Source organism: Galeopterus variegatus, unplaced genomic scaffold (genome assembly GCF_000696425.1).
Source record: "Galeopterus variegatus unplaced genomic scaffold, G_variegatus-3.0.2 Scaffold1070, whole genome shotgun sequence".
In the NCBI taxonomy this organism is placed as follows: Eukaryota; Metazoa; Chordata; class Mammalia; order Dermoptera; family Cynocephalidae; genus Galeopterus; species Galeopterus variegatus.
This window is the reverse complement of record NW_007727181.1, coordinates 12,994-39,066: the sequence shown is the minus strand read 5'-3', so window position 1 is coordinate 39,066 and position 26,073 is coordinate 12,994. Positions and strand designations below refer to the sequence as shown.

General features: G+C 40.7%; 1 protein-coding gene across 1 annotated transcript in view; it reads left to right on the top strand.

Annotated features, from left to right (window-relative positions):
- Nucleotides 1-26,073, top strand: part of ABCC4 (ATP-binding cassette, sub-family C (CFTR/MRP), member 4) — a gene marked incomplete at its 3' end in the record, with an annotated part of 176,263 nt that overhangs the window by 137,278 nt on the left and 12,912 nt on the right. Inside the window, exons 20-24 of the mRNA XM_008574597.1 lie at nucleotides 10,225-10,375; nucleotides 15,558-15,677; nucleotides 16,844-16,954; nucleotides 17,893-17,993; nucleotides 19,041-19,232. Coding sequence (XP_008572819.1) covers nucleotides 10,225-10,375; nucleotides 15,558-15,677; nucleotides 16,844-16,954; nucleotides 17,893-17,993; nucleotides 19,041-19,232 — 675 coding nt within the window. The remainder of the gene's footprint in view (nucleotides 1-10,224; nucleotides 10,376-15,557; nucleotides 15,678-16,843; nucleotides 16,955-17,892; nucleotides 17,994-19,040; nucleotides 19,233-26,073) is intronic.

Genomic DNA, 26,073 nt, shown 5'->3' with positions numbered 1-26,073 from the left:
TATATATATATATATGTATGTGTTTAATACTAGTAATTGGTGAATATTTTTTCCAGTCTGTGGCTTGCCTTTTTATATTTTTAATGTTATATTTTGGCGAGTAGTTTTTAATTTTGATGAGGTTTAGTGTTTACCCTTTTTTCCCCCTTGTTCATGTTTTTTTTTATATCTGAAGAAATCTTTCTATATCCTAAGGGGTGTGAAGAGACTATCTTATTCTACCCTTTTAAAAATTGATGCATTTTGGGGCCAGCCCGGTGGCGCACTGGATAAGTGCGCCACTTGGGAAGCGCGGCGGCGCTCCCGCCTGAGGGTTCGGATCCCACATACAGACCGGTTCCCGCTCACTGGCTGAGTGAGGCGCGGGGGCAACGCTGAGGGTTGCAATCCCGTTGCCGGTCCCCGGTCCGGTACGGGGGCAACACTGAGGGTTGCGATCCGTTGCCGGACACGGAAAAAGACAAAAGAAAAAAAAAAAAAAAAAAAAATTGATGCATTTTGCATTAATGTTGACGTATGGAATGAGGAATTAGTTGTTGAGGTTTATTTTTTTCCCCAGTTATTCTAACCATGTTTGTTAAAAAGACTTATGCATTGAGTTGACTAGGAACATTGGTTGAAAATCAGTTGACTGTATGGGAGCACTAACTTTGTACACTTTATTTTGTTTCACTGATTTGTTTGTCTATCCCTGTACCAATACCACAGTGTCTTGGTTACTATATGTTTTAGTAAGACTTGAAATCCAGTGGTTTATGTCCTCTAACTTTATACTTCTTTGTCAATATTATTTTGTGTGTTCTAGATCCTTTAAATTTTAGAATCAACTTGTCAATTTCTTTTTTAAAAAAAACCTGCAGGGATTTTTATTAATATTGCCTTTTAGCTATAGATCAATTTGGGGAGTCTGAATCTTAACAATATTTAATCTTTAAATTATCAACATAATATATCCCTTAAAGAAGACTGACTTAAGTCTTCTTTAATATCTCTCAGAAATGTTTTATAGTTTTAACATAGATATCTTACACTACTCTGAGTAAATTTATTGCTGAGTATTTGATGCTTTCTTTCTTTTTTAAAGAAAATTCATACAAGTATTCATTCAGCATCCTGAATGCTTTGCTTAGAAATTTCTTCTGCCAAATACCCTCATTCATAACTTTTAAGTAACATATTCCTTAAAACTTTTGGGCATGAACAGAATGCAGCCAGATTCTTTGCAACTCTGTAACTAGGGTGACTCTTGCTCCAATTTTCTTTTCTTTTCTTTTTTTTTTTTTTTTTCCCTTTTTGTCTTTTTTTTTACTGACCAGTAACGGGATTGCAACCCTCGGTGTCGCGCCCGTACCAGGGACCAGCAACGGGATTGCAACCCTTGGTGTTGCACCCGCACCGCGCTCAGCCAGTGAGCGGGAACCGGTCTGTATGTGGGATCCGAACCCTCGGCGGGAGCACCGCCGCACTCCAAGCGGCGCACTTCTCCAGTGCGCCACCGGGCCGGCCCTTGCTCCAATTTTCAATAAGCTTTTCCTCATTTCTATCTGATACCTCCTCAGAAGGGCCTTTACTGTTCATTCTTCTATCAGCATTCTGGTCACTACCATTTAACTAGTCTCTGAGAAGTTCCACACTTTCCCTTGTTTTCTTGTCTTCTAAGCTTTCACCAGAATCTAAGCTTTTCTACCCTGCTCCTCCAAGTTCTTCTAGCCTCTGCCCATTTTGGAGGGTGAGAAGTCCATAGTCCAGGAGGGTGCATCTGGTGAGGGCCTTGTTCTTGGTGGTGACTCTCCACAACAACACAGGGTGTCACATGGAGAATGGGCTGAGCAAGAGCTTTCTGATTCTCTTTATGGGATTGTTTTTAACATTTTCCAGTTGTTTGTTACTAGTATATAAAAATACAATTGATTTATGAATATTGACACTGGGTCATTGAACTTAATGAATTCACTTTGCATTTCTTGGAGTTATTTGTTTGTTTGAATTCTGTAGAATTTTCTACATACACAGTCATGTCAGCTGCAAATAATGACAGTTTTACTTCTTTCTTTCCAAAAGTTATAACTTTTCTTGACTTGTTGCCATGGCTAGAGCCATTCAACAATGTTGTATAGAAGTGGTAAGATCTTCTTTTATTCTTAGGGAAAAACTTTTAATATTTTCCTGTTAAGAAGGATATTAACTATAGTTTTTTTTTGTTTGTTTTTTTGTTTTTCCCAGTAGATATCTGTTATCAGATTGAAAAAATTTCTTTTAATTTCTAATTTGCTGAGAATTAAATATATGTATATATATATATTTTTTTAATGAAGAATAGGTGTTGATTTTTTTACAGATTTTTTTTTCTGTGTCTCTTCAAATAATCATATGATTATTCCTTTTTAGTCTTTTAATGTGGTGAATTATATTGGTTGATATTTGTGGGTAAAATTAACCTTGATAAACTTCACCTGTTCATGATGTAGCATTTTAAAAAATGTATTGTTGTATTCTGTTTGTTGGTATTTTGTCAAGAATTTTGTATCTATTTATGAAGGATATTGGTCTGTAATTTGCTTTTCTTGTAATATTTTGTCAACTTTTAGTGTCAGAGTTACACTGACCTTATCAAAAAAGAGTTGAGAAGTATTTCTTCCTTGTGATGGTCAGTTTTATGTCTTGTCTAGGCTACATTCCCTGTTAGCAATCAAACAATAACCTAGGTGTTGCTGTGAAGGTATTTTACAGATGTGATTAAAGTCCATAATCAGTTGACTTTTAAGTAAGGAAGATTATTTTAGATAATCTGGGTGAGCCCAATTCAGTCAGTCAAAAGGCCTTAAGAGCTGAGCCTTCCCTGCAGAAAAAGAAATTCTGTCTGAAAAATAGGTTCAGCTCCTGGCCAAGTTCCTGCCCGCCCTATCCCACAGTAAGCTGTATGGATTTTGAACTTGCCTAGACCACCTCCAAAATCACATAAGCTAATTTCTGCCGTTAAATCTCTGAATATTTGTTTTGTACTGGTTCTGTTTCTCTCATGGCCCTAATTGATACACTTCTCCTCTGTTTTCTGAAAGAAAATTAAAAGAGTTTATATGATTGGTATTAGTTTTTTCTTAAATGTTTCACAGAATTCACCAGTGAAAAACTGTGTAGGCCTGGAATTTTCTTAGTGGGAATGTTTCTGATAATACATTATTTGCTTTTCTAGATATAGGACAATTTGGATTTTCTGTTTCTTCTTATGTCTGTTTTTATAAATCGTGGTTTTCAATAAAGTTTTTATTTCATCTTCACTGAAGAATCTTTTGGCATAAAATTGTTCCTAATAACCCCATATTTGTCCATTTAATGTCTATATGATCTGTAGTGAAATTTCTTCTTTTGTTCCTGACACTGATAACTTATGATTCTTTCTTTCTTTCTCACTCCTCCTCTTAATCAGTTTAGGTGGGAGTTTACCAATTTTGATAATTTTTACAATGAACTCATGTTTGACTTTGTTAATTTTCTCTGTAGATTGTGGATTTTCTATTTTATTGATTTCTAGTCATATTTATTATTTTTAATATTGGTTTCTAGTTTTAATTTGTCTTTCTTTAGCTTAAAAATGACTCTTAGACCATTCTTCATTTTAGTTTTTTTTTATATAGGAATTTAAAGCTATAAATTCCTCTTTAAACATTTTTTGTCATGTTGTGTTTTCATTATCTTCAGTTTACAATTTTTTTTAGTTGACTTTTTGATGTAATTTTTTTAGTAATGAGTTACTAAGGAGTGTATGACTTCATTTCCAAAGATTTGGGGATTTTCTAAATAACTTATTGATTCCTAATTAACCTGGTTGTACTCAGAGGAAATATTTTGTAAGATTTCAAGTCTTTGAAATTTACTGAGAATTTTTTTTATGGCCCAGCATTCAGTCTACCTTGGTGAATATCTCCTGTGCACTTGAAAAAAAAAAAAAAGAATGTGTGTTCTGTTGCTTTTGGGTATGTTGTTCTAAAAATTACAGGTCAAAGTAGTTTTATAGTGTCCAAATCTTGAGCATCTTTACTAAGTTTCTGTCTACTGTTCTATCAGATACTGAGAGAGGGGTGTTAAAATCTCCAGTTATGGCTATCAGTTTATATTTTTCTCTCTTTTTAATTCTGCCATTATTTGCATTACAGTTTTAAAATCTCTTTTATTGCATGCATATTTAAGACGTATGTCTTCTCAATAAATTGACCTTTTTCCAGTAAGAATTGTCTATCTCTGTTTATTATATCCTCTTTTTAATGTCTGTGGAACCTCTCTTGTTATCCCCTTGTAATCCCTGATTTTCTTCTTTTTATTTTTTTTCCTTGATCAGAAGTTTATTCATTTCCTTGATCAGAAGTTTATTCACTTCCTCAGTGTTTTCAAAGAACCAAGTTTTGGGTTTGTTAATTTTTCTCCTTGGAAGTATTCTATTTTATTAATGTCTACTTTTTTCCAATTTCCATTCTTCTCATAATTCAGTTTAATATGCTATTCTTCTATCTTAAAGTAGATTTTTAGAGCCTTCACTTTAAGTTTTTCCTTTTTTAAAAATATGTTAAAGCTATAAATTTACCTTTCAACGCAGCTTTAGTTGCAGCCCTCAAATTTTAATATTATTAGATTTTCATTTTCTTTTATAAAAATATTGTCTAATTTTTTATAATTTCTTTAAACCCGGTTTTATATAAAAGTGTATTGATGAATTTCCAAACATTTTAGTGATTTTGTACTTACCTTGTTACATCTTGTTAAATCCACTTACGTCAAAATACATTCTGTGTAATTTCTGTACCTTGAAGTTTGTTGATACTTGCTTTATGGCATAGTATATAGGTACTTGAAAAGGATATATTATGCAGTTACTGGCTATAGTATTGTAGCCATTAGGAGGACAGGTTTGTTAATTATGCTTTCAAATCTTCTATATCTCTATTGATTTTTACCCGCCTGCTCTATCAGTTATTGAGATAAGTGGGTAAAAATTTCCCACTGCAATTGTGGATTTGTCTGTTTCTCCTGAATTTTGTCAGATTTTGCTTTATCCATTTTAGAGCTATGTTTTTAGGTTCATATATATTTACATCCTTTATCTCTAGGAATCCTGCCTTCCTAAGGTAAAGCTTCTGTGTTTATAGTGGTGGAGATAGATAACCTTTCTTTTGGTTAGTGTTTCCAGGGTACTGTTTTCCAACCTTTCATTTCCACCTTGATGTGCCTTTATTTTTAAGGTGTGTCTTTTAAAAGTAGCACTGAAAAACAAAAACAAAAAAGGTTGAAAGGAAGCACTTGATCAATGAAATATGCTGAATACAAAGGAGGAAAATGTGCCCTGCATTTTCCTAATGCCTTCTATTGTGTTAGTAAACAGATTATAACCCAAACACCTTCACTATTCAGTGGAGTTAGCTGTGACTCAGGATTAAGAGCTAATTGAAGATGACACAGGTCTCAGAGCTGGTGTGGATGGATGTGAAAAGATCAGATTAGCCAAATGAGGGATGAAAAGAGTGATTAGTGTATCCCTAGGAAAGGACAAGTTTTGAAAAGCATAATCTTACAGAACGTTTGTATAGAACTTGTACAAATAAGACATACCAACATTCCATAAAGTTCTAATTTAACAGAGTTAACGAAGTTAGGTGAGGTCAGAAGAAAAGATGATAAAAGAGAGACCTCCCAAGGTGGGGTCTTATAAAGGTAATAGACTTGGGAACCAGAGATGACCTCTGAACTCCCTGAAGCAGGCAAGGTGTCATATTAGCATGTAGCTCACACCTGCCAAATTAATGCTGATGCTAAGTCAGTAGTAAGGGTTAGGAGCTTGCATTTTAGAGCCTTCCATATTTTTCCCTTTGCTTGTGTTTATCCTGTAATTGAAGGGTCCTGAGTATGATTTGATAGGAATTACATTTTTATTTCTTAATACTTTTAGAGGTTTGTATGGTCTGTTCAACATTTCAGAGCCTCCATAAGAATCCTGGATTAGCCAACAGCACAATCTGTTGTGATAGTCATTTCATTGAGAGGTAATTTTTTATCTTATGTGTTTCCAAAATAAATAGATAGAAAAATCTCTTCTACACCCACATCAGTAAACAGCTTACCTATCAAAAACTAGGTATCAAGTTTTTTTTCTCTCTCTCAATCAGAAGAAAGTCTTGCCATGTTTTCTTGCCAAGTAGTGAGTCCTGCATTGTTTTTTGCACTTAAGTCATATTTTCTGCAAAGTCAATAATAGTTTAAGCCAATCTGGATGATTTGTACTTATCACGCCTAGGAACAGAATTCTTAAGAGTCTGACTGACAGCAGAATTAAAAGCTTTCCAGTTCCTCTGAGATGTTAGCAATCTTAATGATCCTGATTTTACTTTTTAATGCCATGAACAAATAATAAAAGTACTGTCAACTGATTCAGTGGCCTTATGATTAAATACATATTTCACTTTGTGCCTAAAACAAGTACGAGAGAGAGAGAGTTCACATAAGGAATGGGGGTGAGCCAAAAGTATGGATGGCATATTTATTTGCATGAAATAAGAAGAATACATTTTTACTGCTGTTTATAGAAAACATGTTCTTTGGCACAAACTTCACAAAGACTAGCAGGAACAGAATCCCATGGAATTAAGTTTAAAGTAAATTGGGGGTAGATACCTAGGAATTCCTATAGGATTATAAGCAGTTTGGTAGTTAAGTGCCAAACAGGCAAATAGGTCCTCGTGTTTATAATTGTGCTTATGAAAAGAATATGTTAAAATCTATAATATTAAGATACAATATTAACTCTGGTGGAAGGGACTTCCAGGGGAAATTTTATGTTTTTTACCACCATTTAAATACAGGTATTGAACATGTAAAATACTTAACTCTCATCTTGCGTTCAGAAGTTTTTATATATTTATTAAAATTAAATTTGGCGCTTTTTTTCCTTCTAAGTCATTTTGCTTAGAAGAAACTCATCTTTCTTATGCAACTTTTTCTTTTACTCAAACAATTTAATTCTTAAATCAACATATGTCAGTATGTTCTATTAGCAAGCATTTTAATACCTTTTTCACGGTCAGCTCTCCTTTGTGAGCTGAACAGACTATTATTCCTTAAGTAGCTGGGAGTCTAGGACAGGTCACCTCATGGGAGAGGTCAGATACAACCATAGGAAATCCAACAAAACTATAATATGCGGAGAAAGGGAGAAATATATTAAAAAGGGGGTATTTAGTTATTAATTTTTAAAAATATAAATCATATGTATATGGTATACAGTATCATAAGGGGGTTAAAAGAACAAGGTTGGGGTCAAAATGACTGAATTATCTGGTCCTGGGCAGTTACTTAACCTCTCTGAGCCTCAGTTTCCTCCTTTGCAAATGTAGATGAGAATCCCTCCTACTTAGATTTGATGTGAGAATGAAGTTAGATGATGCATGTGAAATTCTTAAGAGGTTGAACATAAGACAGCTTTATGAAATGTTATCTATTTTTGGTATTTGAAAGGGCAGGGCAATTGTACCTTTTTTTGTTTGTCAACTAGATATAGAAAACTGAAGTTTCTTCAGTATAATGGGGACATTTGCCAGATGCACTAGCAATAAAGCAGTTTCTTTTTTTTTTTTTCATTTTTTTTTTAGTGGGCAGTTTTTTAAGCAAATCAATTAACATTTTCTCTAAGCATGATTTTTCCCTTTTCTTTATTGCTTTTGCATACCTCATTAACAATTCATTTAAATGTAAGTGTCAGAAACAGCTGCTCACAGGGACAGCATCCTTTCTGGGGATGAGGTGATCATTTGATATCCCTTCCGTAGTGGTAGTGACTAAGGCCCTCTATCTTAGTCTTCCTGACATCCAAATCAGGATGCTGGCTTGCACCAAGAAGGCCAGCTTGCAGTGGACACAGTCTAATTTCCTGGGATTCACTAGTATACAAAATCTAGCTTTTGTATTGCCTTTGATAGTAACACCTAGTTCATGGTGCAAGGCATAGAAAATATCAGATTGATCTTAACTTTTGAAACATTGACTCCAGTAAGAAGGCATTTGATTTGATTTTGTTGATTCAGAGGTCCACCACCTTTTCCCTAGTATCCCAGAAATGCTGAGCAATCAGTATCTCTTCACTGAGAAGGAGCAAGACTTGAAAGAGAGAAAAGATATGGAATAAGAAAAGAAACATTTTTAAAAATGTTGAGTTACTTCCTTTTCCCTTGAGTTAGCAGTCTTTGGGATGCCTAGAGTTGGGAAAAAAAATATAGAGAGGACAGAAATTGTAGTAGGCATGAGGTTTATTGGTTATCTTATGTCAAAAGTGCATATTCAAACAAGAGAGACCTTAGGCACAATAGCCAGAGAAAAGCCACAGTCATTTTGGTACTTGTAACATCGTCGCTGTGTTTAGGAAACAATGGCACCTGCTCTGGCATGTCCTTGGATAGCACCAGGCTGTTCCGGTGGTCAGAAGGAGCTACCTCTCAGGGTCCTACCCCATGATAGTTTTAAGACTCTTTGGGCCCATAAATCTGTTGCACCATCCCTCCTCCTGGCATCCAGAGCACATCAAAGGATAATAATAATAATGGTGATTAGAGCTTCTATTTGTTAAGCATGAACTGCTAAGCACTTTGTATACATTATCTCATTTAATTCCTATCACCATCTTTTTAGGTTGTTGATATATTCTAGTTTGTACTGATTCGAAGAGGTATAAAGTCTTGCCCTTCTTGTTTAATATTTAAGAGACCTGGCCCAGAATCCTATCAGAAGATTTGATACAAGTCTAATGGAATTTCCCCTCTCGGTCTGGGTTGTCATTCTCTGAAAACTATAGAATTACTACAAATTGTGAAAACTCAAGTGAAAGACTTCATCTAAGAATTGTATTGTTCATGTGGATCTGTAGAATTTGGGCAGAATTCCCAGTTGGCATGCCAGCATATCAAAATTCCCCCCAAATCTCAGGAGCATCAGGGCTTGGGTCAGTTGCTCCAGGCTAAAGTGTTTTTTGCCCTACACACATCATAGTCTCAGTATGCCACGCATGACATGGCACAGGTACAGAAGCACTGGCCAAGCGGGGTGGGTGGTCACATGGCCTTGGAATCCAATGAGATGGGTGAGTTATTGTGTATGTAGCTTGGGTTAAGCTCCCTGGAACTCCTGGGAATCTGGAAGCAAGAGATGAGATTGTTTTCAAGGAAGGAATGTTTATCACATATCAGAATCTTTTGGTTTTTTTCTCCCTTCAGAGTGTTAGATTTAATGTATATACAGGTAATTAAAAAAAAAAAAAAGCAAAACACCTTTTAGACATTGTAAGCTGTTCCCTTGTTTTCAAAACTCTTCCTCAGATTTCAAGAAATATAAAAAATTTGTTTTATCACATTTCTCTTGTCTATTTTTTATCGGACATGTTGATGAACTCTGAAATATTTTAAGTAATTTATAGGAAAAATTAAAGACAAATTATGAGACCCAAGTAAGTCAGACTTTTTTTCCTAGCCAATATAGATTTTTTTTTTAATTTCATAAAAAGTCTACTGGGGTCAAACTTAAATACAGTGGTTAATTATGTGGGCTCCCCGGCTCCATGACTGGTGCTGTGTAATCTTGATCAAGTTACTTTGCTTTTCCCTGTCTCAGTGTTTCCATCTGTAAACTGAGGTAATACTAGTACTTCATAGGGGTATTGTAGGTTTAAATGAGTGGATACATATGGCATATTTAATATACAGCCAGATAGACAATCAGCAGTCAGTAAATGTTAACTATGGATAGAAAACCAAGAAAGAGGACTCTCCATTTCCAAAGGTAAAGATTTAAATTATTTCCTTCTTTTCTGAGCACTGAGTTTGCTGTTAGCCACTTGTTTATCCCATGCAGTAGTGAAGGCTCCTGGATTCCTCACTGTGTTGCTGCGTGCTGATTTTCCTGGTAACATCTGCTGACTTATGTTAGTTTGAGATTCACCTCCCACTCGGAATCTCAGCTTTCTCATCTGTTCAATAGGGAGAATGACAGTGCCTGCCTCAGGGGGCTAGTGAGTGTATCAGAAGAACTACTGCCTCAACAGTTCTTGTCATAGTATTTGGCACAGAGCCGGCGTGTAGTAAATATCAGAACCATCTACACTTCTGTCATGTCTTTCAAGAAAACAACGCATTAAAGTCTCTTTTGAACAGGATTCTTGATGAGGAGGCCCTGTATCTATTTTTGCTATTTCAGACAGTTCTGCAAGTGTTCGGTGTGATTGCCGTGGCGGTGGCAGTGATTCCTTGGATCGCCATACCCTTGGTTCCCCTTGGCGTCATTTTCTTTGTTCTTCGGCGGTACTTCTTAGAAACGTCGAGAGATGTCAAACGCCTGGAATCTGCAAGTGAGTATGAGGCTGTCGGGTCGGTGTGGCAGTGCTAGCTGTCCTCCATCCATGCCGTAATTAAGGAGACCCCTGCAGTTCTGCACGCCATGTCCTCTGGAATTTCTCACTAAATTAACATCAGGTACTTGAACATGACGGCCACCATGACTTGGTGTGACCCTTAGGGCAGATGGAGCTGGTGGCCTGCCAGGTGCGTTTGTAACGCAGTACAAGGAAGGAGTGAAAGACATACGTGGAAAAATTGTCCCCTGGAATGTGAGCCCCATGAAGACAGGGAACATTTCTGTCTTGTTCATGACCTTCCTCCTCACACAGAGCAGGCAGTCAACAAACGTTTCTCTTAGAAATAAAATATTTTTTCATGTTGGAACTAGAACTAATACAGAAGGAAAATAATCAGGGAATTTTTCTTCCCTGAAGATTCTGGAAATGACAAGGAAAGGAAGAAATTAGAGAAAGGAAAGGAAGGGTCAGAAATATACTGAAATGTCAGAAGTCATACATTTGGGAATTATATTACTTTTGCATACTTGAAAACTGGCTAATGAGTTGCAGTTAAGTATTGGGAAAAGGTAGCCGTTGTTGTTCTCAGTTTTTGCTCTTTATTATCAGTGGCACTAGGTGTAGAGCCACGGTGCTTGAGATTTCATCCCTGGCTGTTCGGGTCAATGGACGCTGAAAAGAATCCCCTCAGGAGAACACAAATTTATTCAGTTTAGGTTGAATTTAGTCTATTACTCTATTCAACTCCCTCATTTTGGAATAATGGGAAAAAACATTTCATGATTAATCACTCTATTCTACACATAATCAGGAGGATGAAATAATCCAGAGCTCATCTCATTATGAATGCACAGAGTAACATATTTCATTATGATTAAAATGAAAAATCATAAGGAGAGTAGATTTTTTTTAAAATGGTATAAGGATGATAGTGAGAAAGTAAAGGAGGTCTCAGATATGTTCCAGGAAAGGTTGTTTTTCTAGAAGTAACCTCTTGATGTAGATTTTTGTCTTTGGCCATTCTCATCCATGTGGAAGTGGAGAGAAGAGGACCTACTATGGTTTCTTTCAAGAAGCAATGTAGAATTTTCTCGAAGTCTGGGACATACTATAATGCTTAAGAAAATTTTGATCTAAAGATTCTGAGAACTTTGTCATGGCCCCTGTGGAATATTGGGGTTTTGCTGTACCCCATTTCACTGTGACAATAAGTTAAATATGAATGTTTCCTTCTTCATGCTCCCAGATAACCAAATGTGGTGGCCAGTTGATGACAACTATTTATTGTTATCCATTTGGGTGATGGGTCTGTGCCATAAATAACAATTCCACTTTTTTTTTCTAAGCAGCAATTGATTGTGTTTTTTGAGGCCACCACTGAAATCGCCATCAAAAAGAAGGCGGCCTGATTGCTATGGCAGGAAGGCATAAACCTCTTTCCTCTTCGTGCTTTAAAGAACTACCAAAGCCCTGAGACTTATTTTCAGATTGTACTTCCTAGCAGCCTCTGGAACCATAGGCTGACACTTAGGCAATGTTAATGACAAATGTGCAGTTGACCATAATGGTTTTTTTATTTTTGCAAAAGTGAGTGTAGCAACAGTCAGTTATAGAGAAGTACTTAAAACGAGGATGGCATCATTTGGTAGTGCCTGGATTGTGACGCCATATCCATATTTAGTCCATAAGGATGCTGGGATCCACTAGCAGTTTCTGCCACAGGCATTGGCTGGAGGAGTGTGGTTAATCCAGGTGCCATGTGTTTTCAGGACATAGATCCTTGAGTCTGTTGTTTTGTAAAGAGTTTTCATGCCACTTTCCTAAGGACTTTGTTAAACATAAAAGTGCTTAATAATTGGATATTAGCTGAGTAAGATTTTGTGGTTTTCTAAACATGAGCTACAAAGTCTCAGAAAAAAAAATACATTCATGGAAGTCTTTAGCAAAAATTATTCTCCCTACAAGATTATTCTCCCTACAAGACACTGATTCAGATTAAAAACACAGCCTTGGGAATAAGACAGAGTTGGGGTTAACACCCAGCACTCCAACAATGTCACTTACTTGGGTTAATTTAGTTAATCTTGGGCAGTGCTCTTAATGCCTCAAGTCTGTTTTCCCTCAGTCAAGGCTATAATAACCCCTGCCCTGTTGGGTTCTCATGAGGATTGCCTGAGATAATGCTTGCAAAGTGCTCACTGGCCACTACCAAAGCCACTGGAACCTTGCACATGAAGGAATTAAGAACAGTAGTAACTGGAGGTCTCACTTAGTGTTAATGATACCCAGCAGCAAGGTTGTCAGACCAGGCTGCAGCTCCCTGCCCTGTTCCTTCTCAGAGAAGATTCTTTTAGGGTGACTTTCCCAGAGAGTCCTCAGGCTGTGGCAAACGCAGCTGGTGATCTTGTGAAACGTGGGGTTGAATCTATCTGAAGCTGGTGACCAGTGCCATTGATGTTATCCCAGTCTACTGCAGCCAACCGAGTCTGGGTGGGAAAAGGCAAGATAATACTGGAGCCTTGGCATGCCTCTCCCTGGGTACTAGTTCCTTGTCTTTGCAGACCCCAGGTCACCCCTACTGGCATGCCGCTCAGCCCCAGTGGGGTGTGAAAGAAACAGGATTATCTTTTCAAGGTACAGATTCCTGCTGTACCTCATTGGGGTGAGATAAAGTGTGTGACGTGGCCTTTGGGTTCCCTGGTGTCCAAGGCTGGGATGATTCCTCATGGCTAAAGTTGACCCTCTCCTAAAACCCAACTGGAGATAAGGGGGCTAGTGAGGACTGCCAAGCTGAAGAATTTCCTTCAGGGGCTCTGCCTGCGTGAGCACCACACCTTACTCCTTCTCATGACACCGCCTTGTCTAGACACGAGAACACGGTTCTAGTGAGTTCTCTGAGCTTTCTGGAGCTAGACTCTTGGCACTCTCTTGGTAGGGTGATAAGGTCTGGAATTTGCCTGCGTTTGCTCTGGGAGCACCCTGTTTCCAGGTGGACTGAGTCCCAGGCGCGGGTTGGAATGTCTGCTGGGGCGTGCGGAAAGGCCTGTGCAGAGCTTCTGGCCATTCTTATTTGGAGCATGAGCTCAGTCCTTTTGTGTCTATATTACCGTATTAAATGTGCAAAGTTAAAGGAAGCTAAAATAACAAAAGGTTACTCAGTATACTGAAGAGAGAACAGGGTGGGTGCCAGAGGAAGACCCTAGACACACACCGGACACTCAAAACCACAGAATCGCATAGGGCCCTTGTAAGAAATAGGGACAAGGAGAAATGTTAGGTCAGGTCCTGGTTGGCGAATCTGTGTTCAGGGAGAATTTTTTTTTTCCTTTTTGTCTTTTTTACTGACCGGTAACGGGATCGCAACCCTTGGTGTTGCGCCCGTACCAGGGACTGGCAACGGGATCACAACCCTCAGTGTTGTGCCTGCACTGCGCTCAGCCAGTGAGCGGGAACCGGTCTCCACATGGGATCTGAGCCCTCGGCGGGAGCGCCGCCGCACTCCCAAGTGGCGCACTCTCTGGTGTGCCACCGGGCCGGCCCTCAGGGAGGGTTTTTTTTCTCAAAGCAGTATCACAGGAGAGGGCTCCTGCTGGTTACTGTCCCTAGTCAGCTACCCTAGTCAGGAAAGAGCCCCAGGGAGGCACTGCAGGAGCAGGCCCACAGCCCAGGTCTCCTTCCTGGCCCAGGGCTTCCCACCTTCTCTGAAACCCAGTGCTTCATACTCAGAAGCTTGCTCCTTCCTCGCTTCTGGAACCGTGGACTGTGGCTTATGGGGAGGCTCTGTGTCTCGGCACGTTTATATATACCCCAGCAACCCGGCCCCAAACACATGCAGTGCCCCTGTGTGCGGTGAGCACCTCGGTACGGTACTGGACTGGCACACAGACTCGGATGCAGGCTGAGGAGTCAGCCCCAGAAAAGAAGCTTGAGTTTTTCCTTTAATTTTTTTTTCACCTGTCATTTTATAAGTTATATAGCCTCTTATAAAATAATCTAAACTTCTCCCAAACACCCCATGTTTTACGAACAGGTCTTCCCTAGGAGATATGCGGGTAGCAAAGTGATATGTCAGTGTTTCCTACTCACAGAACACAAATGATTCATTCCCAGCAAGGATAAAGATGATGTGCTCCCACAGGCCCCTGTCCCAGTCCGGCCTCATCTGTGGGGAGAATGAAAACTGTCAGGAGTCGTCCCTGCCCGGCAGTGGGCAGCCCACAAATCCCCTGATGTGCAGGAGCTTGGCCCTGGTGGTCATAGTATAGTGTGCTGGAAACAAGTCGCCAGTCATGGGACATCAGGCCCCAAACAAAAATGAAGTTACACGAAAGAGAATTAGCCTTTTTTCATTCTGTAAAGGTGACAGAGCAACTAAGGCCACAGTCAGATTCTGAAAAGGTGAGGGCACTGGTACATGCCAACATGACCTCCAAACCTCAGGACAAGTTTCCAGCAGGACAGTTATAAAAACATATGACAGGCTCCTGGAGCTGAAGTCAAGACTGTTCAAAGGCATGTTGGCTGGTCAGGTCCTGCAGGCACAGGGCAGTGCAGTCCCTGGGTATGACGTGACCATAAAGGACTCTTCTCATACCATTGGGTACAGAGAGATACTCTAGGATTCAGGGAGGTGACAGACAGTCCATTCAGCTTACCATCGAGCACCAGTCCTGTGCCAGGTGCTATTCCAGTTATCAGATACGATGGCTATCTCCTGGCCCTTAAGAAATTAATAATCTAAGGTGGCGACAGACACATAAAGAGCTAATTATGATTCAGTGTGGTGAGTACTCTGAGAATTATTTTTTTTTAATGCTATTGGCTCAAAAATCAATGAAAAATAATTTCTGCCCAAAGAGATGTCAGGGAAGAATATGAGGGGAAGGCCTTGAAGGAGGCTGTAAGCAAAGAAAGAATAATGACCAGCTTTGAATTTGGTCATAGGTAAGATCAAACTTTTGTTTCCAGGTCCTTAAAGTGAGCTGTGTGTTTGATCAGGAATCTGAGGGTGGACATGCAGGGTCCTCTCCAGGCCACTGGGAGCATTTGTTCCTGAAATGAGAAGCCCCCTAGGCAGCCCAGAGCATGCTGTTTGGTGGGATGTGGGACCACAGAGTACGGGAGGCAGCTGGTGTCCTTGCATCGAGCCTCATGAGCTTTGTCTCTGTTTCCTCAGCGCGGAGTCCTGTATTTTCCCACTTATCGTCTTCTCTCCAGGGGCTCTGGACCATCCGGGCGTACAGAGCTGAAGAGAGGTTTCAGGAGCTGTTCGATGCACACCAGGATTTACACTCAGGTGTGTGCGCTTCTGGAAATGGTTTCAGCAGATGAGTTCTGCTTTCTGTGACTCGACCTCCCCCATCAGGCGACCTTGTTGGCCAGCACCTCTGCCTTCCTCCCGCCCCAGTGCCATGTCTTGCCTTTGCACATCTTCTCCTTCCCCGGCCCCTTTTGGAATCCCTCTGCCCATCCCCTCATCCTCCTCCTGCCCCCGCAAACTGGCTTGCTGGGGTCCTTCCATCATCATGCCCTCTGGCTCTCTGTCCCTTTAGGGCAGGGATCAGCAAACTTTTTGCAGAAGGCCACCTAGTAAATGGCTTAGGCTTTGTGTACCGTATTATCTCTGTTGAACCTACTCAACTTTGCTGTTGTAGCTGGAAAGCAGGCATAGATAATACATCAGCAAGGCTGTGGCTATGTTCTAATAAAACTTTATTTACAAAAACAGGTGATGGGCCATTCTTGGCCCATGGGTTTACCGACCTTTGATTTAGAACATACAGGGTGGCAGAAGTGACGCAAAAAAACAATTTCCTGGTTATCAGATTTGCTACCCTCTTGATGTGTATTATTTGTATCAGTGAAGTTTTTTCTACTTAGAAATTTCAGAATTTCCTCTAAATCTACATAATCCTGGCTTGTCTTTCTAATCTTTATTGTATTTTGATGATTAAATGGCACTTTATAAACCACATGCAGATCCTTTTAGCAAGATAGTTATTTAGATACAGCCCCTAAGCAATATCCAGTGTGTGCAGGGCCTTCTAGTAAGTGTGGAAGGTGCTGGTAATAAATTGGGAGCTGCTTTCTCTGCTGTTGGAAGACTGGGAGCAGTTAAATGTGCAAGTGGGTGAACTTTACATTAAGGCCCAGCACTACAAAAAATGCACTTACGAAACCGTTCTTCTGTATCCTTTATTATGATTGTATTTCTGTTTATAAACTCTGGGTTGCATATTTGAATGCAACTCCCCGCAGAGCCACTGCACTCTTTTGCATGTGAGGCATCCATTGCCTGGTATTATTTAGCTTTCCTCTTCAGGTTCCTTGAGTGTGTGACTTTGCCCTACTCTGTGTAAAAATCTTCTGTGGCTCAGCTGAGCAACACGCTCTCTCACATTCATTGTGGTTCATATGGTTTTTGTGCTTCCTCATCTTGCTTGTTACGGTTTGCGAATCCAGAGGCGTGGTTCTTGTTCCTGACGACGTCGCGATGGTTCGCTGTGCGCCTGGATGCCATCTGTGCCATCTTTGTCATTGTTGTTACCTTTGGGTCCCTGATTCTGGCAAAAAGTAAGTACAGATGTGAATATTTATGGTATGATTACAATTTATAGCTGTGTTTACAGTTATTAATGTAAGCTCTTGCCAACTTGTCTGCTGTTACGTGCTGTTTGGTTCTAATGGGGTGCACTAAAGCATTCACGGGGAATCAGGCTGGGTAGCATTCAGTCCTGTGACCCATGGAGGGGAGTCATTTGAGTCTTGATGGGTTCCTTTTACTGTTCCTTGAATAGCTTGAGGTATGTGCAAATGATACTCTGAACATTCCTGGTGGTGTCTCTGGTGGTTGTGAGGAGGGAATCAAGTTTATGGTTAAGCATTTTGTCCAGCTTAGGGTTTTAGGTTTTAGCTGTCAGACTACTTGGAGCTATTGGCTGTAGTTGCCTGGTGCATCGGGTCGAGAAAGATTCTCAGCAGGAAAGAGCCTTGTCATTACTGCCACGTGGGTAGCAGATGAGCAGGCGTTGGCATGCATGGCAAGAATTCGCCATCCCTAACTCTTCCATAGTAACAACACTGAGTGACAATATTTAATAATAGAACAATCAATGGGAGTCATACTTTAGTCTCAAAGGCACTGGCTCTGAGAACCTATTGCCTTGGTTTTAGTGGTTGCATTGGAAGTAGAGAGTAGAATTACATAATGGGCTTTGAAACTACGACGACAAATGTCTGAATAATGACTTCATTCCTCGCATGTGCTTTTTTTCAAATGCATGTCAATCCTGTTGGGATTAATAAACTCATTTAATAATCTTTCTGAATTTAGAGTGGTTTTGTTTTCATTGTCTCGTGATCTCTATCAGTAGATAGTAAAAGTGTAATGGTTACCGTCATCCTTACATGTAAATTGTCGAAACATCGTGAAGGGGAGGTAAAGTGGCAGAAGGAGCCAGGCTTGGGTTCGGAATGAGACTGACTTGATTCCCTTCTTGCTCCTCATTTAGCTTTGGATGCTGGGCAGGTTGGCTTGGCCTTGTCCTACGCCCTCACGCTCATGGGCATGTTCCAGTGGTGCATTAGACAGAGTGCCGAAGTGGAGAATATGGTAATGTTTATCTTAACATTCTCAGCCTTCTCAGGTCTCCTAGCTATTAAATGGCATAAAAGCATTTCTTATGTAAAATATTAAAACTGTTATTTTTTCATCGTAACTAACAGAGTTTTTTAAGATCCTTCCACCATCTGTTTAAAGTTAATGTAAAATATACATCTTTTTCTCAGTCTTATGTATGCTATGTCAGCAGGTTTTATATTCATCACACGCTGTCTTCAGATGTAATAAATGTCTCTGTAGGAGGGAGGTTCTGAAATCCTAGAGAGGATATAAGCTAATTTCTTAGAGTCCTGTTTATTTTTGTTTCTTACTGGGTAATTGCTCATTCCTAGTAAAAGAAGAATTGGGTATTTTGAGGTTGTTTGTTTAATTAATAGCCCACCCCCACTCCCCCATTTTAGCTTTTATTCTCTTATGTGATGAACAGAAGGCAGGAGGCCTTGGGTTTGCTGGCGTCCCTTCATAGTGTAGCACAAGGCCCCTCTTGGAAGGTTTCAGGTTATGGTTGTTTAGGAGGGCTTAATCAATATGTAAATTATTTCCTCTTTTAAATATTTGCACTTTCTCCTAAAGGGAGGTAAACAATAAACCTATCCATTTCATTATCCTCATAGAGAAGAAAGTGACTAATTATAGTGAGGTTCAATGGCCATTCAGTTTAATTGATCCATAGCAGGTGGCCCATCTGTAGCAAAAGATTATCGATCAGTGTGGCCATAAATATTCTTTTCTTTTACAAAATTATTTTTCTGTTTACTCAGATGTGTAAAGTGGATAAATAAAAACATTCATTACATTACTTCTTTTAGTTTTAATATAATGTCGAAGGAAGTAGTCATAAGTGAAGGTGTTATATGATGATGAACAAGTTTGGAAATCATTAAAGTCCTCATCAATCTCTTGCTTCTCTCCTTTGGGAATGATACGATCTGACTTAACCAGCAGCATGTAAAAGAAGAATGCTTCATTGACAATCTCTTAACATCTATAAACAAGACCCTCCGTTCCTATCCTATGTGGTTGTCATATCTCTTTCAGATGATTTCAGTAGAAAGGGTGATGGAATACACAGACCTGGAGAAAGAAGCACCTTGGGAATACCAGAAACGCCCGCCACCCACCTGGCCCCAGGAAGGAGTGATTGTCTTCGATAATGTTAACTTCATGTACAGTTTAGATGGACCACTGGTATTGAAGCACCTGACAGCACTCATTAAATCAAGGGAAAAGGTTTGTTTAAACCATCTTGCCTCTAAAATTTCGGTTAAGGATTTGGTGCCTTATCTGCTTGCTGGCTTCCTAGTGGATGTGTCAGGGGACTTTTCATCTCTCTGTGGATGCAGATTAGATCGGTGCTGACATAGATCAATCTGCCTTGGAAAATGACCATGGAATGTGGATGCCAACATTTCTTTCTTCATGCTGAGGGCTGCCTCTTGGTGGTCAGTGGTGCTTGGCACCAGGGCTCACATGTTACCTGACCCAGGGTCCTGTAATTATTCATGCCCAGGCCTAGGAAGTCAGCCTTGGCTCCCTGTCACCAGTGCTCCCGTGTCTGGTTCTGTCGATCCTTACGTCATTGCATTTCTCAGATCCTTCTCTTCTTCCGTTGGCACAGGTTCCATTCTAGCCTTCCTCCTTGCTCTCCTCTGTCCCTCAGCCCATTGCTTAGTCTTTCTTGCCTTTCTCCAACCTGTCCTTGGCTTTTGCTCTGCCACCCTCACACCACAGACTGTTTCTTTCTGAAACACAGATCTGACCCTGGCGTGGCTGCCTGCCAGCTCCTGGCCTGGGTGAGCTGCCGCTGACTCAAGCATGGCCCCAGGCCCACCCCGGCAGGAGCTGCGTGGCCAGCTGTCACCACCAGGGGAGAGCCTGGAGTCCACCACCCCTCGGAGCTCAGAAACCAGAGCTGCAAGCCGGAGGCAGTAAGGGGCCTAGAGACTCACACAAAGTTAAGGAAAGGAAAGGCCAGAGGGGCTTGGGAGACAGACCCTGCTTAGGTTTGAGGGCTGGTTCTGCCAGCATCTCTGTCTGGCAGCAATGTCCCTGTGACACTGGCTTGGGACTCTCGGCTGGGACTAAACCAGAATAAAGCAGGCAGTAGGAAGCTCCTTTCCAGCCTGTGCTCCAGCCTCTACTCCCAGCATGGACACACACCCCCAAGTCAGGATGCTCCCACTCTCCCAAAGTACCTGAACTTCTGGCTCCCAGCACACCCGCCACCCCTCAGATGTCCCCGTGCCGCACACTGTTTGGTAAAAGTCCCATCTTCAGAGTTGGTTTAAACATCTCTGCCCCTGTGAAACTCTCTCTTCCACATCTTGCAGATTCTTTAAGATAGCGTGTTCGTAGCGGCGTTATTCACAATAGCCAGAAGGTGCAAGCAGCCCAAGTGTCCATGGACAGATGAGTGTATAAACAAAATGTGGCATTTACATGCACTGGAACATTATTCAGTCTTAAAAAGGAAGGAATTCTGCCATGTGCTACAACATGGGAGAAACTGGAGGACACTGTGCTGAGTGAAATAAGCCAGTCACAAAAGGACAAAACAAATACCGTATGATTGCACTTATATAAGGTACCTAGAGCAGCCACATTCATAGTGACAGGAAGTAAAACAGTTGGTTGCCAGGGGCTGGGGGAGGAGGAACGGGGAGCTGTTGTTTAATGGGTGCAGAGTTTCAGTTTTGCAAGATGAGAAGAGTTTTAGAGGCAGTGGTGGTGATGGTTGCATAACGCTCTGTGAATGTAATTGATGCCACTGAGCTGGACACTTAAAAATGGCTACAATGGCAAATTTTATGTTATTTTACCATAATTTTAAAAAACACATAAAATACATTGTGTGTATTTTGCCACAGTTTTTTTAAAAAGGTAGCATTATGGCATGATTTGTAATTTTGGGCCTGTATCTCACAGTAACCTGAGGCTTCTTATGGTCTGGGAGCATTTCATATTCATTTTTGTTCCCTGGAAAGTGGCACTTTGCAGGGCACGTAGTGGGTGCTGAGGTCTGGCTGCCTGCAAGTGAGAGATGTGCCGGTGAGAAGACACCATTGACAAAAACACACTCCCCAGCCAGCTCCTGCGAACACCCCGTCCCCTAGATGGAAGCGTTCAGTACTGAAAAACTGCTCATTTAAACTCTTGCCACCACCGCCCCATTTAGTGGACAATACCTGTAATTTAACAAATAATACCCTTGTGCTATGAATCAATCTACCACTTACTGCCCAAATGATACCCAGAGAACAGCTTTAGTAAGTCGCTTGGCAAAAGCTGGCTCCTAATTATTTCCACAGATCTCTTGTAGGTGTGAAGATGCTGAGGACGGCTGTGTAGGCAGAACATTAACTGCAGCTCCTGTTAAAAGCAGCCTCCTTCCGATCCTGTTTCTGATGCCCTGTGAGGGAGGTTTGCTTACTCGCAGACAATGTAAACCTAACTCTGTTCATTTGCACACATCTGAAATTTCCCTCGAAGCCGTAAATATGAATTATCTAAGAAACTCTTGTACAATTTGGTAAACAGATTTGTATTCTTCAGTCTTAAAACCTCCAAATCACAGGATTATCGGAGATTCTAAAATGTGTGAGGATAAATTGCATTTGGAGACCGAATTATAACTCCAATAACCTGACTTTTGATTTGTGTCCTGGCCCGCTCACAGTGTCACCTTTAGCTCCGTTTATGTATTTAGAGATTGTATCCAGGCAGCGTAGTCCTGGGATGACTTCACTCCGGATTCATCTCCGCACCTGTCCCCAGCCCCAGCACTCCAGGCTGTCCCTCTGGTGTAGGATTTGATTGAGAGGCAGACGATGACATGGGAATGCGCCAGCACAGCAGAAATGGTGCTTTATTCTCTTTCAGTCATTTCCTCTGCTCAGATTCCTGGAAGTAATAGTAAATAGGAAAATGTAATAGGTACTAAGTAGGTTTCTAATTCATAGAAGAAATAGCAAGTAAAAATAAAGAACCAAATGAGGTAAATACCACCCTGGGCTTCCTGGTTAGATTCTAAACACTGGCTGCATTTTTCATTTAGATGATTTTGTGGTTGATTTGATCATTTTAGAGAGTACTGGGCCATTTGAAAGCATTTTCCAGCTAGAGGTAGATTGATTTTGGTTTGATATTTTTTTTTCTTGCTCAGTGCTATTACTGGGATAATACATTTTTACAGATGTGTACTAGACCTTGCTATAATGTGCAGAAATATTAGTTTCCTACATTTTCTCCTTTTTTTACATAATGTTTTCTCAGAAACTCCACCTCTCACACCCAGGTCACCCTGCTTCCCCTGGCTGCTCTCTAATCCTGGCTGTGTAGACTTTGGTGCAGGAACCAGCAGCATCCCATCTTCTGGGAGTGTGTTAGAAATGCAGACCCTCAGGCCCACCCAGCCCTCTTGGATCAGAATCACATTTGAACAAGACCCACTGATAAAGTCAGCTCTCTCCCATAAGCAGTTTTTGATGACTGATAATTCATGATTTCCAAGAAACTTCCTTTGGCAACTTGAAATTGATCTCACGAATTACCCCTAACCCCTCTTAGGGTATAAAATGAACATGTGACTCTAGAAAGTCCTGAGTCACTTCTGACCTAACAGATTTTTTTTACTCATATTCTGCAAATCATGAATTTACATTATAATTTAATTCTGTGTGATTGCACTTTTATGCATCTATATGCATCTTTCCAGTAGAGTCTGTGTTCTCTTACAGACAGTTTTCATCCTTCGATCTCTGCCCTGTTAGCTGTAGTGTTCCCTCCTAGCCTCTGCTGTGCGTGCCGGTTCTTTCTGTCAACAACTTAGTCCACCTGGCTACGGGCACCCACTTTGCTTAGAGACGACAGTTTCTTGTCCCACCCACCGCACATACTCACCTGCATCCAGCATGCTTTAAATGTCTGGCAATAGGATCCATACGGCAGGCCACTTCCTTTAACCACAAGCACACCACTCTCTACTGACTCTCTTCTAGCTGGACTGAGGAAATACTGTTGCAGACCATCAACAGAATGAACAAGAGGCAGGCAGACCAGGTCTGAGCCCTATTCTGCCACTTACGGGCTCAGTTATTTAAACAGGTTAATTAATCTTACTAAGCCTCAATTTTTTCTTTTGCAAAATGGAAGTAATAGCACTTAATCTCTAGGGTTGTAGTATAATGTAAACAAGATAAGATGTGTAAAATACCTAGCATAGAGATCGACACAAAGTCAGTGATTGATCAAAGATAGTCGTCGTTATCATAGGGTATAAAATGAACTTAGTCATTTAAAATGCATAAATTGCTCTGTGCCCCGTGAAAATGAGGGGTTGGCCATTTGCAATTATATCTACAGTTATAGGATTCATCTGCCACGTCTGTCTTCTCTGTCCAGCTTATTGTATACCTGAACATATGGTAATAGATTTTCTGTAAATTTTTTAAGCCTGAGTTACATTCTCAGCTCTCTGTGGAATTCCCATTTTTCACAGGACACCACAGGTAATACCAATAACACAAAGGTGAATCCAGTATAGATCCTGCTTTCAGCATATAGAGTCCAGTAGAAGACACATAGTATATAAATGGCTACTCTGAGAGATCAAACGTGGTCACAGATTTTATGGATTTTTAGGAAAAGGTGATATGGCACCCACTAGGGGTGGGAGAAGTCCAAATGCAGGGACAGGTGGAGGATTTTCATAGAATTAGGCAATTGAAACAGATTTGTGCCGTGTGACTGGGGTTTCAGCTGCTGAAAAGGCAGGAGAAAGGCATTCAGGTGGAGGGACAGGCAAGAGCAGAGTCACAATGACAAGATGTGACTGAAGAATTAGCCGCCTGCAGAGTATATGGGGAGGGGACTACCAGACATTTTCACATTCTGATATTCAGTTCTCCCAGCCACCTACTCAACCTCAAGGAAGCGGACTTGTGGAGCTGAAGATAGAAAGGTTAGTTGGGACCTTTTTTTTTTTTCCTTTTTGTCTTTTTGTGTCCGGCAACGGATCGCAACCCTCAGTGTCGCGCCCGTACTGGACCGGGACCGGGACCGGGACCGGCAACGGGATCGCAACCCTCGGTGCTGCGCCCGCACCTCGCTCAGCCAGTGAGCAGGAACCGGTCTATATGTGGGATCTGAATCCTCGGCGGGAGCGCCGCCGTGCTCCCAAGCGGCGCACTGTAGCAGTGCGCCACCGGGCCGGCCCAGTTGGGACCATTTTACAGAGGAGGTTTCCCAGTGTGAAATGCCAGGCACACAGCCGTCCTTCGGAAGTTTAATCTGAGGAGGAAGTGAGCACACAGGGATCACAGCGGGAAGGCACGGGAGGCAGGACGGGTGGGAGACAGGACACAGCACCTGTCGTGTGCTCCTAGCAAGACGTAATGGGGAAAGCCATCGCATGGTTTGGAATCAAAGTAATGTTGATTAAAACGAAGTTATGACACCCGGGTTGGGGAATGTGCAGGAAATGGGTAGGAATAGAAGTTGGTATATTTCTGGAGGGGAGTTTGGCAGTACTTAACAGCCTCCTTTGAAAATGTTCATACCTGTTTCTCAGTAGTTCCACATCTAAGAATTTATCTTAAGGAAATAATTAAGGTTGTTTGTAAAGATTTAGCTCCAAGGATATTTAGCATGGTGTTATTTATGAAAGCAAAATATTGGAGAACAGCCTAAACTCCACACATAGGGGATTTGTTCAATAAATGATCATACTCATAGACTGTAATATTATGTGACCATTAAAATAAATATTTTTATGAGATGAAAACAGATTATAACAATATGTTTATATTAATCTCGTTTTATTTATATGAGTTGCATCTTTGGGCACACATACACACATCTAGAAAGAAAATATATATCGACATGTAAAGAGGGTTCTATCAGAGTGCCAGGATTATGGCTAGTGTTTATTTACTATTTAAATTAATTTGCCTTAGAGCACAACCTTATAACACCAACGTCACAGGTTCAGATACCCATACCAGCCAGCTGCAAAAAAAAAAAAAAGAAAGAAAATTCATTTGTACTGGTGATAATTAGGAAAAGAATTTGTTTTTTTAAAAGGTAATGCAACCTTGCACTCAGGTGATGGCTGCAGGAATTAATATAAGGGGATTGTGTCAAGAAGCAGAAGAAGTAGAGTCTTTAGCACCAGGCTGGAGTTGGAGAAAGCTGGTAGTCAGATGAGCATTTGAGCCTTTGAGCTTGGGAAGAAGTTAGGAGTTTAAAATGTAAAATGGGGAAGTCAGAAGCAGCTGCTTCTTTGAGTGGGGACTTGGGTCTTGCGCATGTTGAGTTTGATGTTTGAAGAGAGAGCCAAGTACAAATGTCTAACACGTTGATGTGATCGTCAGAGATCAACCTTGGCCTAGTTGGGAAAACATGAAGGAGCAATTGCAAAGTAGATAAAATAGGACTATCTCAAGGTAATCCTTTAGAGTAATGGGTATAAACATACTGATATTGGTTTTATTCTCCACAAGCATTTGATAAAACCCATTGGTGAACTGTGAAAGATGTTCGGAGGCTATAGTTTAGATGACTTGGGAAGGTAGAGAGAAATAGCCAGAGCCAGGTTTTCTTTGAGTTGCTTTTTCTTTTTATCCTCAGTTGAGTTTGGAGCTCACAGTCCTGTGGTCACAGGCAGCCCTCGGTGTTTCCTGCCTTTGAGGGCCCATGCCAGCCATTTACCAATAGTCTACAAACGTTTGGGTTTACACAGATGGATAGTTTCCCGTAGAGCTGATAGCATGTGAGTGTCCACACATTCCCACAAATATGGCATTTTCCTATGTCTTGATGTGTGGTGATTTACACATGAGAACACCCAGAGGTATACACAGAAACACACATAAGTCACGTATGTATACGCGCTAGGAAGTACCTATTGCAGAAAATGGCCCATCTGTAAAATGTAAATTAGAACTTACCATAAGGTAGGAAATGGCTGTTTAATCTAATTAAACAATTAGATAAGCCACTTTTCTTACATTTAATCTGTATAAAGATAAATTTGTTTTTGAACTGCCATTATTGATTTTACAGATTAATTTTT